We start from the raw sequence: 18,868 nt of genomic DNA on the forward strand, positions 1-18,868 counted from the left end.
AGGGCCTGAGCTGACTTACAAATCTCTGCACTGATGCAGGAAGTGTAAACCCCAAATTAACCCTATTAGTATCTACCTGACGCCTATTTAATACTGTAACTAACTGCTTTCCAGTCAGGTTCCACAGCCCTCAGATAGTTGCAGACAGCCTTAGTCGGCGTTTGGCTGAGTTGCATGTGTGTAGCTCTTTTCCCATTTTCACAAGAATTTGGCCTTTCATCTCACAGTGATTTTTGTTGTTTTGCTCAGTATTCATCAACGTTTTGGTAATACAGTTATCAAATCAGGATGCACAATTCCAAAATAATTTTTACTTTAGGCCTGCGTCTAGCAAGTCTCAGATTCCTCACATCTAGTCTGTTTATTGGTTGTTTTCCTTTCATGATCAAGATGCACAGTCACTTTGACAATAGGTATTTTTACGAGGCCTTTGTTATTTTTGTAAGTATTCCTGAGTCCTCCTTAAAAGTCAGGAGGGATTTAGTGTGTCAGACTTTTTTATTCATTGCTGTTATAAATACCTTCTGCCTTCTCAGTGCAGCTTCTTTCTCTTTCTGGTAATTATTTCACTGCTGTTATATTGTAAAGACATTCCTATTTTATTCATTCGTGTTGTTTTGTTCCTTTTCTGCTTCCTTTAATGGTATTTTAGTTGGATATTTCAGTTTTAGTAGTGATTTCAGATTATTTCAGAATAGTCCTTTATATAATTTTCAAGACAGCTGCTTGCTCTTTAGTAATTGTCAGGGTGATTTTATCTGTCTTTTATTTACACCTTTTCTCATTTTTCTTCAGGCTGCTTCTATAATGTCGGATTTTCATACTACTTCCATATTTTATATGCCAACTTTCTTTATTCTACCAAATTTGATTCCTGCAGTCTAGTAGTTCTGTATGCTTGGGTTTTTTCTGAACTCTTTTTTTTATGGTGGTGAATTCAGCTAACATGTAGTCTGTGTAACAGGCATCCCTATTATTTTCATGTTCTCAGTCTGCTCTCTCTAAGATATCTTCCCCAGTGACCTGGTCCTATCAACTTTTACTGATAACTTTTCTACACTTAGAAAGGGCATACCTTATATATTTACACTATGTTTATGATCCATCAGCTGTTTTGTACCAGCTGCATAAATTTTGCAATTGTTTGGATTTTGTTGTTGTGTAGAAATCTTTGAGCAAGATCATAACTAAAATTTTTACTTGTCCTCTTAAAATTGAACGATTTATTATTTGGAAAGTAAAGTGTGATATATATCTAGGCTGGAGAAAAGAATCACACAAATAAAATCTAATTATTAATTATGCAACTTCAGAAATAGTAAAGGAATCTAGGGCAATAAATTTCAAATGCTGAAAAGGTGATTTTGGATACTTGCCAAGCTAGAAGAGATTGCACTCACTTTGAAAAATACAGGAAAGAGGGAAGAAGGTGAACACTAATGAAATAAAATCTACTTTAAAATCTAGATAGAGAGTTCCTCTCTAAATTCAGTTGTGGATGTAGCATTGAGATTCATTGATTCAGATTAACAAGTGTAACTGTTCCATAGCTATGGAATAACTATGGAAAAAACATAACTAATGCCTGTGTTCGGAATGTTTTCTGGTTTTTAACATCCTTCAGTATTGATAAAGGGCTGTTGATTATGTAAAAGTGACTTCTAATGTTAAAAGGGGATTAAAAAGATACATTTTTAATCTTATGTTTAGGAGAGCCTAGATCTGTGAAAATAGCTATGAGAAGAGAGGCCAGATTATTAGTCAGAAAATAGACATTCTTGCATGTGGTGTGTGAGTGTACATATGTGTAGGGGAAGAAGCATACAATGCATATACAGTCATTTGTGCATTCAAATTGAGTTTTGCATGCACATACAAAATTTGGCTCATGCAAGAATGCATATATTTACACAGGTATTCATCTATTTTCTGACCAACCGTTAAGATGACTAAGGGGGGAAATTTTATAATTACTGTATCATACACATTTTCAAAAAAACCCAAAACATAGGGTCTATTCAGATGAGCTCTGGGCAATAAAAACGCTAACATGAAACAAGTAAAGTCATTAGGGAAAATGGTCAAACACTGAGGTCCTATCAGACAATGGAATAATCTGCCAAGGGAGGTCACAGAGGTGCTAGCGTAGAAACAAACCTTGCTTCAGTTCTGCCTCACTACTCCGCTCATCCCAAAACGACATGAGTTCCTTGGTTAGCACAGCCGTCTTCCTTTTCTGTTACCTTTTATCCTTTCTCTGCCACAATAGATTTTCTGGAGAGCTACATTACATGGTACTGTAAGGCCTGTGCTTCTCATAGTTCATATATGTCTCTTCAGCTCTGCCAGCCTTAAGTCTGAATTTTTCAACTGGACTTGGAAGAAACGCTGCATGGCTATTTATTAGCCAGACTTTCGAAGGGTTTTTTTAAATCTCACTCATGCTGTGAATGTATGCAAACATACTCCTTATTATACCAGAAATATACCACTAATGTCTTTCTAGTTCGTACATGATTTGATTATTCGGATAATGTTTTGGAAGCTGAAATTTCTTTCCTGTTTTCAGCCTTGGAATGAAAATTACCAAAGGGTCCTTGAAAAACTGACTATGTTTTCTGAAAGCTTGCAAGAGTGCCCTAGGCAGAGCACTCATACAAATGGCTGAGGGTTAGGTTGCTAAGCAGTGACAGGAGTGCCACACCAGGTTGTGCAAGGTAGAGACAATGGATGCAGATTTGGTGGCCCTGAAACCTGCTGTGAAGGATCTTTGGCTGCTCCTCCAGGTTAATTACTTGGAATAGAGAATATGAGGGAGTGAAAATGCACTGGGCCCCAGTCCTGTGATGCATATTATCTACCAGCCCTTCCTTTCATAAATCCAGAATTATGAAGCTTTTCAGTGGCAAAATTAATTTTTACATATATAATATGGTTTACTATACTAGAGGGTTTCTCCCATGTAGAGCTATTATAAATGTTAAGCTACTATAGAAAAAGCAATAGCTCTGGGGCATGTACATTAGAAATCAAGCAAACTTTTGAATAGCTATGAAGAGGATATTTGTTACATCTAAGCTCCAGCGACCTTGACAGTGTTTCTTGAAGATCATTTCCTCTGTTCTTAAAACCTAATTCTTAGAGTTTCACAGTGTCTTGAAATTTTCTGGATAATGTTATTCTTCCCTGCTGCTTTTAATGCAGACATGAATATGTAATTGCATAGACAAGAAATAAGTACAGTTTTAGTGCAGACAGATATCTTGCAGACAGATACCTTTTCTCCAGAGCAACTGTTGTGAGACAGAAATCCCTCTGAGGCACTTTATTCCTCTGTTGAGATATTTTGTCTCATGTATTCTTCCTGGAATTTTATTCCATTTGGAGAATGAAATTTCCGTAATCCGTAGCCGTAACACCAGGCTGGTGGTTTGCAACATAATTTATTGCCCAAGAACCACAAAGGCCTTGAAATAGTATTCAATGATTCTCTGCTCTCCATTTTTCTTTGTTTCCATGGTTATGTTCCTGGCTTGGCTGAATTGGTTGTTTCCGTTTTCAAAGTGCGTTTGCCATAATACAAATGCAAACCAGCGTGCAGTAGGTTAATTTCTTACCAAAGTCATTGATATGGTGGTAAGTGTGGTAGATCTTGCTTAGTGACATGATGGGATGATTCTGTCTATCCCACAATAAGATACGCATTAAAAACCGTGATTGAGACAGATTGCCGCTTCACCTGGAACGCGTGTCGATGAAATTTATATTGTCCCAAGTTGTTATTTACTGGCAAAGCTTATATTTGAAACAGTGAAACAAAGGTATATTTTGTCATATTTTGCTTTTTCCTCAATCTTCTCCATATCTTATTAGATCCCCCGCAAGAAATTCCTTGTGCCATTTCTGAGAGCACAGCTGGCCAGCTGCAGGCTTTCCAGACTGAACTTGTGGCCTACTGACATGCCACTAACATCAGCCAGTGAAGCTCAGAGAGATGTGCACAAGTGGCATAAAGATACATGATATCCCAGTCCCACTTGCCAGGAATGGAGGAACATCGCTGCCCAAAATTTGTGGCTCATTTGGCTGAAGTCAGTGGTAGCCTCATATGAGCATCGATTTCATAGAATTACAGAATCATAGAATAGTTTGGGTTGGAAGGGACCTTTAAAGGTCACCTAGTCCGACCCCTCTGCCATGGGCAAGGACATCTTCAACTAGATCAGGTTGCTCAGAGCCCCGTCCAACCTGACCTTGAATGTTTCCAGGGATGGGGCATCTACCACCACTCTGGGCAACCTGTTCCAGTGTTTCACCACCCTCATTGTAAAACATTTCTTCCTTATATCTAGTCTAAAACTACCCTCTTTTAGTTTAAAACCATTCCCCCTTGTCCTGTCGCAACAGGCCCTACTAAAAAGTTTGTCCCCATCTTTCTTATAAGCCCCCTTTACATATTGAAAGGCTGCAAAAAGGTCTCCCTGGAGCCTTCTCTTCTCCAGGCTGCACGACCCCAACTCTCTCAGCCTGTCTTCATAGGAGAGGTGTTCCATCCCTCTGAAGGATTTCTTCCTGGTTTTTTGTAGAATTAGACCAGCACAATAAAATCATTCTCATATTTATTATGCTGTTGGTCACAGTGGCTCAGTGTGCTGCGAGGAGTTGTAAGACCGGAGGAAGCTGTCGGGCACTGTGCAGCAAGGACAGTCTCACCACAGGCACACTCCTGTCCTTTCAGGCTGAGTTCTCACTGTCAGCTCTTTGAAACATGTGCATGTAAACAGACCAACTTGTCATTTTCATCCACTCTGCTGTAAATGTCAGGGCTGGGAAAATTTGAGACGTTGACTAAGACGTCCTCAGAATGAAAAAGCTGAAGAACTCTGAGCCAGAGGGTAATACAAAGCCTGGTAAAACAGATGTTTACCATATGTATTTCTTTTTAGCAATTAAGCCAAAGTTTCATTGCTAATGGCTTTATCAGTGCCTGTGGCCATCCATTCATAGAGTAGCTTTATGGAGATGAAGTTAACAAAATAATCATATTAAGATGATTTACTGTGAACGTGCAGCTTTCACAGAACAATACATTATTTTAATTTTCTCTAGGCATTCATAATTTCTTGGTTTTCCATTTTAAAAGCTCACTTTCTTCAAAAGCACTAGAAACAAAATGAACGAGATAGTCTATTGCAGAATTGTATCTTGCAGTATGGAGCAACAGCAGCTGCTGCCGGCCCATTTAATTCATCTAATGTGACTCCCTTCGTTTTGCAGCCTCTTCCATTCCTACTGTTACATCACTGAGAATGTTTTCCGAATATTTGTTTGTTCCTTCTTCAGTTCTGAATTCTCAGGGGTAGAGAGTTGGTCTAGCAGCTAAAGCCAGAGACCCAAGAATTGCAAGATATAGAAGTTCTTCTACCAGATTTTCTAGAAACTCATGGTGTGGTCCAGAGTTCATAACCTAACCTTTTCGTGCCTCAGTTTCCACTCTGTGGTAATGCTTAATGCCAAGTTCTGAGACAGCAAAGAAGTACGACTGAGAAGTGTTAAAAACCAAATGCTCAAGATAAGCCTGGGTTTTAAATTGACTGAACGCGTAGCACTTCCCTTGGAAGAGTGTTCTATGCTATACCAGACCTCAGTGTTAGCAGATTTCATCTTGATCTTCAGTCTCAAATTTCCTACGGTAATTTGCACCTCTTTCTCAGCTCCGGTAACTAAGATAATCATAAACCATTATTGAAGTCCCTCCCCCCTTAGTTATCGCTATCTGAGCCACATTGTCTGTATGCAGTTTCCTGGTGAACCTAAACTCCCTTGTTAAGTCTTGACTTAAGGATGCCAGCAATGTGTCCTCTTTCAGTTTTGCGCTGCAGCAAAGGTTTGAAATAAAATCATTCCCAAATACGAAATTCTAGTCCTAGCCAATGATTGTGGGTTACAACTGGAGTCAGTGAGCACTGGGAATTTTCCCCCTCCCCTAAATGAGTGAAAAACTGGCAAAATTTTGGCAGCCCTCTGTCGATGACTTATGACAAGCCGGATGCCCGCAGTGTTTGGAAACTGGGTAATAAATAGCAAATACAAATCAGCACCTACGGAGTGTGCAGCAGGCCTGTTTGCACAGGCAAACAGGCAGAGGCCGCACCTGCCTAATGGGTAGGTGCCTCACTGAACGGCTCCCAAAAATGTGTTCAATTAGAGAGGTGTGTGTTTAAATTGCTGCAGCAACCGTCTGCTTACTGTGAAATATGGCTGGAATCCTTAAAGAGGGACCGCGTTTCTGGAGAAAACTTTCAAGTATATTAGCCTGAAACATAAGTTTTATAATCTCAGATTTGTTTTCATACATGACTGCTAATAGGCAAAGACTTTTTTTCCTTTTTAACAAGGGTTTTTTAACCTGGTGTTGGGAAGTCATGATACTGTTTTGGTGGGGTTTTTTGGCACGCCTCTATTTTTTTGTGACAGTGGATTGTTTCGTCATACGTGCAGAATTATGACTTTGCCTTTGCGCTGTGGGGAAGAAGCCCTGTAAAATGCAGTATCATTCAGTAACACCAAAAGGAACTTAGGAAATTACAGGCCAAGTAAATTTCTTTTTGTATAAATGTTCTCTCTTTTCAAGTTTGCTTCAGTGTGAATGTCCCTCTTTAAGGTAAGGCCTTCAATATGGGGAAAATGTCAAGGTAGGTCCATTTTTAGGCCTAATAACCTTGAGGTGTCCCTTCAGTTTCATAATATATTTCCATTCAGTCATCAGTGCATGGCAATGAGCATTTAGCAGATGGGCACGCAAGGGGCTATACTGCATGCTTTTGCATGAAGTGTTACTGCTTAGACGAAACACTGGGTAGTGATCTTGAGACCTCAGACCCTCATATACCATTGTTAAACATTGCACATTATGTATTCCCCACTTGCTGCAGGCATTTCAAGCATAGGAAAACAGTGGGATTTGTTCTGAGAGTGACATCGTGGTGATTAATACTGGTGTCCAAAAAAAGGTTTAGAAACAGGGAAGAATCGGTATTTGTCAGAACGGTTAACATGTATCCTTTGTAAAAACTAAAGAAAAATAGATGTGGACTTTCAGGACTTAGCCTTTTTATTACAAACAGCCATGACAGTTGAAGTCCAACACTTTTTGTCCATGCTGCCCCTGCCACAAGGTATCATGAATTAGAGTATTTAACGTCAGCTGGTTCCCAAAAGTTACACTTTTCTGCTACTGGTTCAAGTGTTAGCCAGGTTTGCTGCTTATTGAGAAGCATTGGCTATTGGCAGGCGATGAAGTTCATGATCTCGGTTTAGCTTGCAGTAGACAGTTGTGAACAACAGTACCATAACTGACTGCCACGTTGTTCGTACTGATCGGTCTAGAGTGTGGCTGTGCGGGGCAGAGAAGTCGGTGACACTTCTGCCTCTTCCCTCAACAAAGTAAAGGACCTTGGTTTCCAAAGCACTTCAAGTAGCTCGGAATTTTGTACAAGCACTATATTTGCTCAGAGTGTAAGTATATAGCTTTCAAGGAGCCTATGTGCAGCTTGTATCACAACTTAGAGAAATCAAGAGTAAGTGAGCTGGTATTTTTAAGGGATTTCAGTGTTGTTTGTTTGGATGAACAAGGTTCTGTTTTCCCAGAATTTGCTCATTCCGTTAGTCTTATTTTTTCTTTCTTATTGTCTTCAGCATCAGTGCCTGCAGCAGCTGTTTTTAGCTGTGATTACCACAACACTAGAATTACAGAAGTTTGAAAGCTACTTCCCAGCACTGCAGGTTCCCAAATATTTATAAGTTAAACAACTTTTATTATACTTCTTTTGATTCTGCACTGGGGATCCAGCAGTATTTGTTTGGTTTTGTTGAGTCCTGGTCTTATAGCACTAAAATCTTTTCATACTTAAAGTATGAATAATTAAGTTCATTTAATCATGTTAAACATACATTTTTAAGTGGTGCCCATTGGGATGGAGTGATTAGCAGCCAGAGTGTTCCTGCTTTCGTTTTCAGCTTCCTCGGAATAAGACAAATTCTGTTTCACTTTTTGGCTGCTTTAATCTCCAGTGCTGTTTTCAGAAAGTAATCTAACCCATTAAATGAAATCATATTGTCATGGTTACTTACAGTACATTCTTAAGCGTTCAAACAGAAATATTTTATATTGATGTAGATAATAAATAATATTCCTGGGTTGGGCCTGTTTCTCATGGCATTAAAAGCTAGTGGCAAAACACCAGGTGATTTAAGAAGCAGCAAAATCTGGCTATTTATCAGACTGTGGAGAGGAGTTTATCAGAAAAAAGCAAAGACTCGTCTAAGGCTGGCAGTCCATGACTAGTCCCATTCGCAGCTGGAGTCCGGTGAACATAGAGTATAAGAGGAGCTTTGGCTTTGGGTTTATTTCTCATGCAGAACCTTTTATATTAGCGGTATACCATGAGAATGCAAGTGTAAAGTTAACAACAGTGGCTTACTAGGATGTTCATCCAAAATGGGCAGCAAAAATTTGTCAATGTATGTGTTCACGACTCTGCATACTAGTGCAAAACTTAATTCCTTTGTTATTTGCACTACTATGCAGATGGTGACCTGAAGCAGCTGATAGTGGGCACTTATCTTCAGTAGCAGGACAGGGAAGGCATCTTGAAATGCTACGGAATCCTAGCACTTCATTAACTGCTGCTTTCCTCTTGTTGTGCTGCTGTCTCGTTACAAGGGATTTTATTACTGTGGAGGCTCAGACCTTGTACTGATCCTCTCAACAGCACGCTCCAGGAGTCATACGCTTAAATTATGTGAGATGAGGGAAACACTCAGTCTGGATATTTATCAAAAACCTTAAGCGCAGATCTTGTTCCTCGATTTGCACGCTATATTCATGTTCGCAAAGGGCCTACAGGAGAATGATTCCCTTTGCTTAATTATGGAGTATGGAAAAGGAGGAGTTGAAGGTCATGACTGCCCATGACTCTCTGAAGGATTGTGTTTATATTTGACAAGAACAAGAAGAAAGAAAAATTGAATTTGTGCCCTCAGGTCCATGATAACAGCTCGAGTTCCCAGTAAGACAAGGTTCCTGCTGTGCAAAAAGCTGTATAAGTGAGAGAGAATCAAGAGGTCATAGATAATGATAGACAGAGGGATCACAATCCATGTGAAGATCAAAAATAGGAAGAAAACTAGATGCATAGTGAGGAGAAAATTACTCAAGTTCAGAGCAGATCAGTAGCAGAACCAAGAATGAAATCCACGTCACTACAAACTCTGCTGTGTCTTACTGCACTCTTTTAATAAAACCATGTTCCAAGTATCTGGAGGAAAGGTGGAAAGGAGATATATTGAGATGCAGAAGTAGTAGGCATTCATGCATAATTGTGCAATGCCTTTTTTTTTTCCCAATCTACAATTTGTGTGAGTATGTGCATTAGTTTCAAAAAAAAGACAGCAGCTTCAGCTGCTTTCTAAAAAGTGACATATATCTTTATTTTAATCTGTCTTTGCAAAGGCTTAAAAATAGTCATTAGACTTCAGAATATGATCTCTAACAGTTCAGTAGTCTTAGAATTAAACCGTCATTGTTTAGCTTTCTCTGTTTGTAGAAGGTGAGACCTGCTGTATCATTTCTCTGTATGAAAGCCTGTCATATGCATCATCCATGTCAAATTAAAAGCTTTATTCTTAATGAGCTAGAGATCATCATCAGAGAGCATGAGTTTCCCCGAAAAGTTTTGAAGAAGGCAGTCTTGCCAAAAACTCTGTAGCGTTCCTGCTCTATGGCCTATAGTGCAAACTGTTCTAGTGTGTAGCTGAGTTTTGGAGTGATGCTCCCAACTGTACGTGCTTGCTATTACCTTTCATGATCTGGTGTTTCTTTGCGTCCAGTGTCACAATGCACATGTCCATGCCTCCTCAATAGAGGAGGGGCTCAGAATCAGAAGATACTGCTATATATTTATAATTTCATAACATAGAGGTGTTTTCATAATGTGTTACTTTAATTAAGTGGGATAGGTGACTGTAGGCAGAATAAAATGTTGGAAAGTCAGTTGGTCAGTATTTATTCAGGATACACGGCAGAGATCTGAGTCTTGAAATATTTCATTACATCATTCACCTATTTACTAACATCAGATTCTCCTTAATTTATTCCTTGTCTTTGTGATTGCTTAAAGAATGGAAAGCAAAGTAAATATATTATCTTTTACAGGGTAAATCTGGTCAAATATCTCAGTGCACTGCTAGATTATCTGTATATGGGTAATTTTTCAGTGATTTATGGGATGTCTCCTGGAAGCCACTGGAATTCTCAGGATGTGTGCCCTACACCTGCTAACTCTCCTGCATCACTTTTTTCTCTTCTTTGCAAGTCAGCTCCATTTTCTGGGTATAGCCAGTCCTTTGTGCTAAAGTGCTAGTTATCAGGAAGACAAAAAGGCTTCTACACATGTATTTGAGGACTCACCAGCAGGTGGTTTAGCATGTCGCAGATGCACCAGCCCTGACTGCTGTAACTCTGCTGTAACAACAATGGTTAAAATGCAATTTCAGGAGAACACAACCAAAAAGGGACTAGTCTTGGATGTGTGCCACGATGTAAGAGGGGAGGTGACATTCGTGGTCATGACCTTAGAGCAGCTGAGGATATCAATGAAGGCTTGCTAATATAATGTGAATTAGAGAGGCACACATACAAAATCTGTGCTGCAGAATGGATCATAAAATTTGCAACAGGAATTGCATTGTGCAGATGAAGGGTATTTTTGTATGATTGTTCCATTACTTTCTCTTCTTGTATTTCCTCCCCACCCCAAGAAGAAATACAAAATTGTTTCCCCTGCAGTTAAACCCTCAAAGAAACCTACCATAAGGGAAAAATACAGTTTAGAAATTCAGAGTCGGCACTCTTCCCTTGCATTTTTTTTCACTCTGAAAAATGCATGTATTCTACCATAGCATAGCTTAAGTGCAGGGGTTATGTCGTGATTAAGTCCTAATGGAAGCAAGCCCTGATAAGGTGGACAAGATGGATCTTGAGGCTAAAGGACTAACCACAGGTGGGAAGCTGTAGTGCTGACCTCCCCTGCAGCTCTTGTGAAATCTATCTCCATCGATGTTTTACACAGAGATAACTGCTGCGCTTTAGCAATCAGGCTATGAACAAAGCAGGTTTGGTATATATAGCTTTAGTGCTGTGTACTCCTTCATGCTAAGACCATACCCAAATATGGCCATAGGGGACAATGGTTTTACAGCGACTTCTTCTGGGTGAGGTTCATTGCCCAGACTGCGTACACGGGGCAGTTGTCAGTGAACCTGCAGAGTTTTGTTTGCCTTGCCATTTGTTTTGTTGTCGTGGTTTTGGAGTATAGGATAGGAGAAAGGCTGTGTAAAAGTGAAATACTAAGGCTGGCATCCTGGCCATGTAGTCACTATATGTTTGTACCCCCTAATTGTTTAGGTTATTCCTCCTTCCTACTTGACCCATTTCACGTTCCTAGGAAAGATACATACTGTTTCAGTATAAAGGTGGTTTCATTTTACTGGATCACAAATGATCCCTTTTAAAATTCATAGTTCTGTGAATTAGCTTGGTGTTTATTAAATATCTGTGTACTTCCATAACAGATTAAATTGTGGACTACATAGGTTGGCATGCTTTTCAAATACTGTTTCACTATCTATTAAAATCTTCATTGAGTGGGTTTTTTCCCACTTCTTTCTCTTAATTTGGTGTCCTTTACATCTAATGAAAGCATAATCTAGGAGCACAAAATCTTACTCTCCGCTTGGAAGTAATGAATGTTGGTATACTTGTAAAAACTGCTTGGATTCAAAATCCTTTTTATCATCATAACCTTCAGTTGAATATACTGCAGCTCACGTCTGATCTGTTGTAGCTCTTCCATATGTGAATAGAGCAATTAACATGCTGAAAAAATTTAGTAACTTGTAAAGTTACTCTGATAACATGTATTTCATATCTTCTGAAATAAGACATTCTAGGAAATGCTTCTAATACTGATACAGATTCTCAGGGCGTGCAAATACTGTGAAGAGGCATCACCAGGATAAACAGAAAGAAAGGTCTGAAATGATCTGCTTCTCAGCATGTTTCTTTAACAGTATTAATACTAAATATCTGTATATATAGAATGAGTTATGTGCAAAAGTGAGCGCTTATTACAGGTGGTCTCAACTTTTTAGAAACTACTACACCTTTATGAAAAGAGATCCAACCATTGGTGCAAAGTGATCTCTGCCTGTGCTGCGGTTTTTGTTACCATAATAGAGAGAGGTGAATGAGAGGACAGTGATATGTGAGGTTAGCCACATAACCTTGAGCTTCAAACCAGTTTGTTTGACGTCTTGAGTTTCCATTTCTCTTGATCAAAATAATCTGAAAATCTTATCAGTGACGAGGTAAATACAAAATATTCAAATTCTGATTATCCTGATCTAAGAATTTCTTCTTGATGATACTGTGTCAAATGCGGGAATCATTTATTTCTTACTGAAGCAAAATTCTGGATAAGATTAAATGATACCATGTAATACGTATGAGAAGGTGCGACTCTTGCTGCATGTCCCGTTCCTGCTGCCCTGCTGTCCAGTGCCCTATAGCTGTTCACTGAAGGCTGCAGCAGCTTCCTGCCCAGATATAATGTGCCTGTCATGTGTTTGATGTGCTACTGATATAGCCAGGCGCTGCACTGGAAGGCTTCTCTGGCGAAACTCCCCAAACGAAAGTCAAACTCCAGGATTTCACTATGGGCTTGAAAATATATAGAGAGGCATCAAGCACCGCTATTGGCAGAAAATTGCAGTGGAGTAAAGTTAAAGATGTTTCATTCAGTAATATAGAAAGGCCAATCTGCATCTGCCTTTCCATGCTGACAGTATCTCAGACTGTGAAAATCACAGATGAGCTTTGTATATATTTTGTGTCAAAAGGTCCACTTAATGAAAAATATCATAGCACAATAATTTTTTCTTCCAACGTATTGGTTCATTGTTATAATGATCATTTCTGGCCTCACTGGTATTGGCTGTCTGTTCTGGATTAGCTCCTCATTCTACTAATCTAAACAGAAATCTATTAATTGATTTAAAGAGGATTCCTACAGTTATATTTAAAGAGCATATTGTGAATATGTAGGAAAATCAGACTAAAATAGAAAACCTAGGCTTTTGTGACAGTGTTGTTTTCTAGCCACCACCTCCATCTTTCTTTCACCTTCTCTGAGTAGGCTTTGAACCCGCTGGACAATTCCAGCCCAATGTAGTGGAGCCATTAAGCTTGCAAAGGACTTGAAAGAGTTTTGGTGATTTTCTGCAAATTAAATGAAAATAAATAATGGAGTAGAGAGAGATGCCTCTTAATGCCTCCAAGCTGGAGAATTAATTTAATCCTTGTTAGGCAGAAGACAGTCCACCGAGCCTCTTGCCTCATGACACAGCTGATGAGATGCCCAAGCTTTGCTGAGTTCCCTGGTTTGGAACACCCTCTGTCAGGTGCCTTCTTGCAAGGATTTCTGCAGCTTTTCAATGCCAAAGGCTCTAATCACATTTAGTTCATGTGATTAATGGAAGGAATGGCAAGTTCTAACTTTCTTAATGTATTTTCAGTGATAAGAACATCAACTTAGATTTATTTTTTCACTGTTACAATTCATATAGTGTCATTTAGTAATCATTAACAGACCAGGTTGGTAATCCTTGACACTGAAAAGCTTATTAAGCATGTTTTGGGGTTTTTTTTAAACTTGAGACTGCAGGTAGAAAATTAGTTTTTCATTGAAAGGTAGTGAAAATAAACCCAGTTCAGAAAACCACTATTTAATGTGTGGTTATTAATAGCATATGAAGTTTCTTTTAATATTTTAGTAATTATGTGAAGAGATTTAAGAAAAAAAGCATTTTGATTCATAAAACAATATTCCTTTGTCCAAAGTTGTATAGGCCAACTAGGAAAGCTGATTAAATTGTGTTTTATGAAGAGATAGTCTTTTAAAATTTCCAGTATCTTTAGCTCTTCAAACAGAAGTGGTAATCTTTGAAGAGAATCAAACATTACTTTGACTTAAAAATTGTCATCCTTGATGGGTAGTGGGTCATGTTAATATTTATTAATTCGAGGGGTTCTGTTTCCATAGTGTAAGCGTTACATCTAAGCAGATTGTATCACCCACATGAAGCAGGTCCACCATGTCTCCCAGGATAAGCAGGTCACACTAGGTCAGTGCTCTGCATTCACACTGCTGGAAAAAATAAAAGATAACTTTCCTGCACGAGAGGTAGTGAGTCACTAACTATTCCTTCTCACTATCAGAGATACCGTGCTGGTGGAGAAGCCATCTTTCAGATGAGGTTTAGAATTGGAGTCATGTCATTTTTAGTCATTAAAAGTGCCGTGGCACTGCTGCTGTTCTTTGTCAGACAGAGATGGACAGCCCACATGCTGCCAGTAGAGCAGTTTCAGTGCAGTGTGGAATTTGGCACGTATTGTTGAAAGCTCTTGGGTAGCTGCTGTGCCCCCGCTCTCATGTAGCGTTACACATGCTAAACACAAGGTGTTTGGGTAGTCTAGAGAGAAAAAAAATAGCATCTGAAACTTAGTCGAATTTCTGTGTGTTTGGGTGGTCAGCTGTGGTTTTGGGGATTCTTTTTTTCCTAATAACCCTAGTTTCTTCAGTCATCTGAAATTGAGAAGTCTTACCTGGAAAAAAGTTTGAAAAGTTAAAAATAATGTATCCCAAAATCTCAGGAGCTGCAGGCTAAATAAACAGAATCCCACCCATTTAATTACTGCACTTCTAATGATGCATTTGCCAGCCAATCTAAAGATTTTTTTCATAATTTTTTTAATGTTCAAAGTTGGATTATAGCTGCACTCTGTTTCCTTCATATACTCTCCTTACCTTGCAGTTCTTCTTTCTTTTCTCAGCTTCTCTGCTAGGAGACAGCCACAGCCCTTCATACCTTCAACCTGAGCCCTCATGCTGCAACTATATATTGGTTTGTGCTGTTGGCCTACTGAGTATTCACGGTGCAAGTACATTAAAATAGCAATAGTAGCAGAAATGTGGCCAGACCTGTTTTGTCTTAGCAGATGGGGCCTTGCAAAATAGTCATCGCTTCAGGAAGATAGTGCCTAAGTTGCTAAGGAGGGTTTCTCAAATAAATCTTTCTGTTGAAAAGAAGTGCTTGTTATGAATTCTACCTTTTGTCTTGTATGGCTTAATCCACTTACTTTTTTTCCCTGTGATTTATTTAATCTCACTTCATCAGTTGGTTAGTGAGAGGCTTGCTAGCGTATCCTTGCAATCTTAGATTGCTCCATACTTGTCCTGTTAATAAATCAGGTGATTTACATCTATGCTGCCAAAAAGACATGGATTTGTTTATAAATCTGAGAAAGTAAAAACTTCTATTGCCTCCTTTGGTCTTGAAGGCGTATTTTAGGACATGCTAGGCTTTTAAATCTAAGCAAATACCTTTGGTGGTTGTTTCAGAAGTGTTTGGGATTTGAAGTTCTACAGGAAGTACAATTATTTTTAATCGATAGGATTTAGTCTACACCGGCGTTGGGACAGTTTTTCAGATGCACTCTTTTTCACCTAACACCTTCACAAATCTTAGTGATGGTTTTCTGGAAAAAGTAGCTGATGAGAATTAATTGCCCCTGATAGGCTTTGAGGAATTTTTCATCTTATTCTTTTAGCTTCAGCAAGGAAATAACACTTTTCACAAATACGTTCAGTTCGAAAACCTGAAAATAATATATATTGTATTTGTTCTCAGCTAGTCCAGAGCTTACTTGCCCTGGATAGCTGGTGGTTAAAGTGTGAATGTAGTCATGTTTCTCTTGTACATAACAACAGTTCTGAATTTGAATTCTACTTTCTACAAATATTCACTTACCTCCTTCTGCTTTAGTGACTATTGCTGTAGCAAATTCATTGTATCAGTGTGTGAAAATACTATGGTAGGATATGGGGAACAAGAAGAATGTAGACGTAGTTGCAATGTAATGCATTTAAAAATGGGTATGGAATTTCATTATTATTTTGCAGTATTTGCCCAAATGACTGTGAAAAAACATAAAGCACAAAGCCATGTCCCTCACGCCTTATGCAGTTCAGAGTATATGGGTCACACACACTTTATGTCCAGTCTTTATGTACGAAGTAAATATTACAAATGTAAACAATATAAACATCTATGTATGTTTGTTAAGTCCATATTCCTTTCCTTTTAATGGACTTTTGTAGATAGAGGATGTGGATTTTTGGTTGCTTGCACTTAGAAAATGCTTGGTTTACAAGTGACAGTCACATTTATATAGACCTTTTTTTCCTTATATCTATAAAGTTCTTACAAACAATGTAGGTGAAGGTTGCTATGAGCATTTTACAATTGTGAGAAAGAAAACTATTTGTTTTGGTGCCTCAGTAGAGCTGATGAAGAAAATACATTTATATATATTTTATAGGAAAATTTACCTACATTGAAAGAAGGCATATATCCCATTTGGAATACATTAATGTACTTTATGATATATCACTTTATGATTTTATCATTTTACTTTGCAAGTCAAATAGCTATTCTATTTCTGGTATCATCTTAATCTCAGACATGTGCAGGATGGACACAAAGCTAGTTTTCAGTGTGTTGGTGTGCCTCCATTAAGTATCACTCAGGTAACTATTAGATTTCATGAAACAAAGAGAAAAGAGACAGTGTAAAGGAAAATGCTTGTTCCAATTCCCTGAACCTGTACGTGCCTGAAATACACTGCTAACATGGAAAACATGAACAGTGCAGATCTCAAGGGAAAGACAGTGGGGAATGTTTTCCCCTGTAGCCTTAAGTTTTTTTACATGTAAGTGGACACAGATAGTCACTGTCATGAGTGCCCTGAGGACGAGTCGGCCTCCCCAAGGCTGTCTCTAGATAATACATCTTATCCCAACCACAACATGTACAGTTGCACTTTGTTGGCCCAACTTCACTGAAAAGAGTGAGATGCTTTAGGCTTCAATGGGGAAATCCTGATGCCATTGAAATAATGAAGAGTTCTGAGGTGGATTTCTCTGGAGCCAGAATTTCACACTTTGCCGTGATGCTCTGAATGACATTCGGCTGCATTAGGATATCTGAGTTGCCAATGTGCAGCTCAAGGATTTCAGACTGAGACCTGTTGCGAGGTCTACATCTGATTTTAAAGCTGAGTGTAGACAGATATAAAGAAACAGTTAACTTGAAGTTGAAACAGCAGGCTATATTGTGGGGAAATCAATTAAATCAGTTCACTCTATGCCTCTGAAATGAGATATCATTATGTTCAAACCTAAGAGGAAACAGCTGTACCACCTAGTATGCCAAAGCCTTTTTTAAACTAGTCCTAATCCTAGCTTCCTGCTTTATCATCATACTGCTATTCCTTCGCCTGTGAGAGACCCTTGAGTCTCTGGGAACTCATTTATAGTACTGCTTCTGTGGCCTCTCCTGAACTCATTTATAGTACTTGCTCCTGTAGCTTCTCTCATACGTCTGTTATTCTTTGTGTGAGTAGCTCCTCTTTTATTTCAATCATTCCAGAAAATTCAGCCTTTTGGGGGGGATGGAGAGGAGGGAGAGCACCTTGCATTTTATTGTGCTGTTTTACCATTCACCTTATTTGTATTTTTCTTCTCAGAAAACCAAAAGGGATGTAAATAACTTTGATCAAGACTTTACACGAGAAGAACCAGTATTAACACTAGTGGATGAGACAATTATAAAACAAATCAATCAAGAAGAATTTAAAGGGTTCTCTTATTTTGGAGAAGAGCTACTGCCATAGACAACGTTAGGCTGACAGATGAATGATGCTGCAAGAAGTGATTCTGAAAAGATCGACAAATTACTGAGACTCAGTAGATCAAGAACTACTTTTCTTACCCTGAGCCCATATCCCCAATTAAAGTATATATTTATTGTTTTTTTCCTTTAATCTTCTGACCTGAAAGCACTCTTAATTTCTGTCTCACAAAGCAATGCAAAATAATTTTGTATCAGAAATTGTAAATGTAACACACTGCCATATATTTGCAACTCCCCAGAGGACAAAATTGCATCTTTTCCATGGAAAATGAAGCCGTGCTGTTAAAAGCAATTTAGCAGATCACGTTCTGTAATCGTCATATGTATTTAAGCTAAGGTGGTGAGAACTGTTTCTTCTGCACTGGTGGTTATGGTGAGATCTGCACCCTGATGTGGAACAAATAACTAATATGTTGCGCTTTGGTTAGCAAAGAAGTCTGCCTTCGTGGAGGTGTAATCCTCAATTATGAATTTATTGTGGTGAGGTACAAACTTAAAATAAAGCTGTCCAGAAAAAGAAGCACATCAATTAAGGCTTTTGATGAAGTTCCTCGTACAATTTATGGAAAACTCTTAGGAATAAGAAGAGCCACAAAGATAACTGAAATTTTATTTAAAGCGGGAAATAGATACTATATGGATAGTTATTAAAGGGCTAAAGAATAAAAAGCCTATAGTACTTTAACACAGCTATACATAGGCATTTTACAGTTTTTCAGGCAATTGGGTATACTATCCATGTTACCAAATTTAATATCCATTTAAATGAACCATTAGTATGATGGCAAGCTTGCAAGTGTTTATAGTTAATTTTACATTAAAAATTGATTATAAACATTATAAATTTGCCTTTTCTGTTGTAGCTAAGTTGATAAATAATTTCTTATTTATATTTATTTTCTCAGCAGTGTGTTACTTTTGCACACTTTTACAAAAACATAATACTACTGTGTTTGTTGTTTTTTATGTTTAAAATCTGAAGAGAAATCTGCTT

At 38.4% G+C, this 18,868-nt stretch overlaps 1 protein-coding gene across 1 annotated transcript in view; it reads left to right on the plus strand.

The window, feature by feature from the left end:
* Positions 1–18,105, plus strand: part of PRKCE (protein kinase C, epsilon) — a 110,027-nt gene extending 91,922 nt beyond the window's left edge. The window contains exon 13 of the mRNA XM_009576550.1: positions 17,708–18,105. Within this exon, the coding sequence (XP_009574845.1) occupies positions 17,708–17,854 (147 nt within the window). The 3' untranslated portion in view covers positions 17,855–18,105. The remainder of the gene's footprint in view (positions 1–17,707) is intronic.
* The last annotated feature ends 763 nt before the right edge of the window (positions 18,106–18,868 follow it).

Source organism: Fulmarus glacialis, unplaced genomic scaffold (assembly GCF_000690835.1).
Source record: "Fulmarus glacialis isolate BGI_N327 unplaced genomic scaffold, ASM69083v1 scaffold6184, whole genome shotgun sequence".
Taxonomy (NCBI): Eukaryota; Metazoa; Chordata; class Aves; order Procellariiformes; family Procellariidae; genus Fulmarus; species Fulmarus glacialis.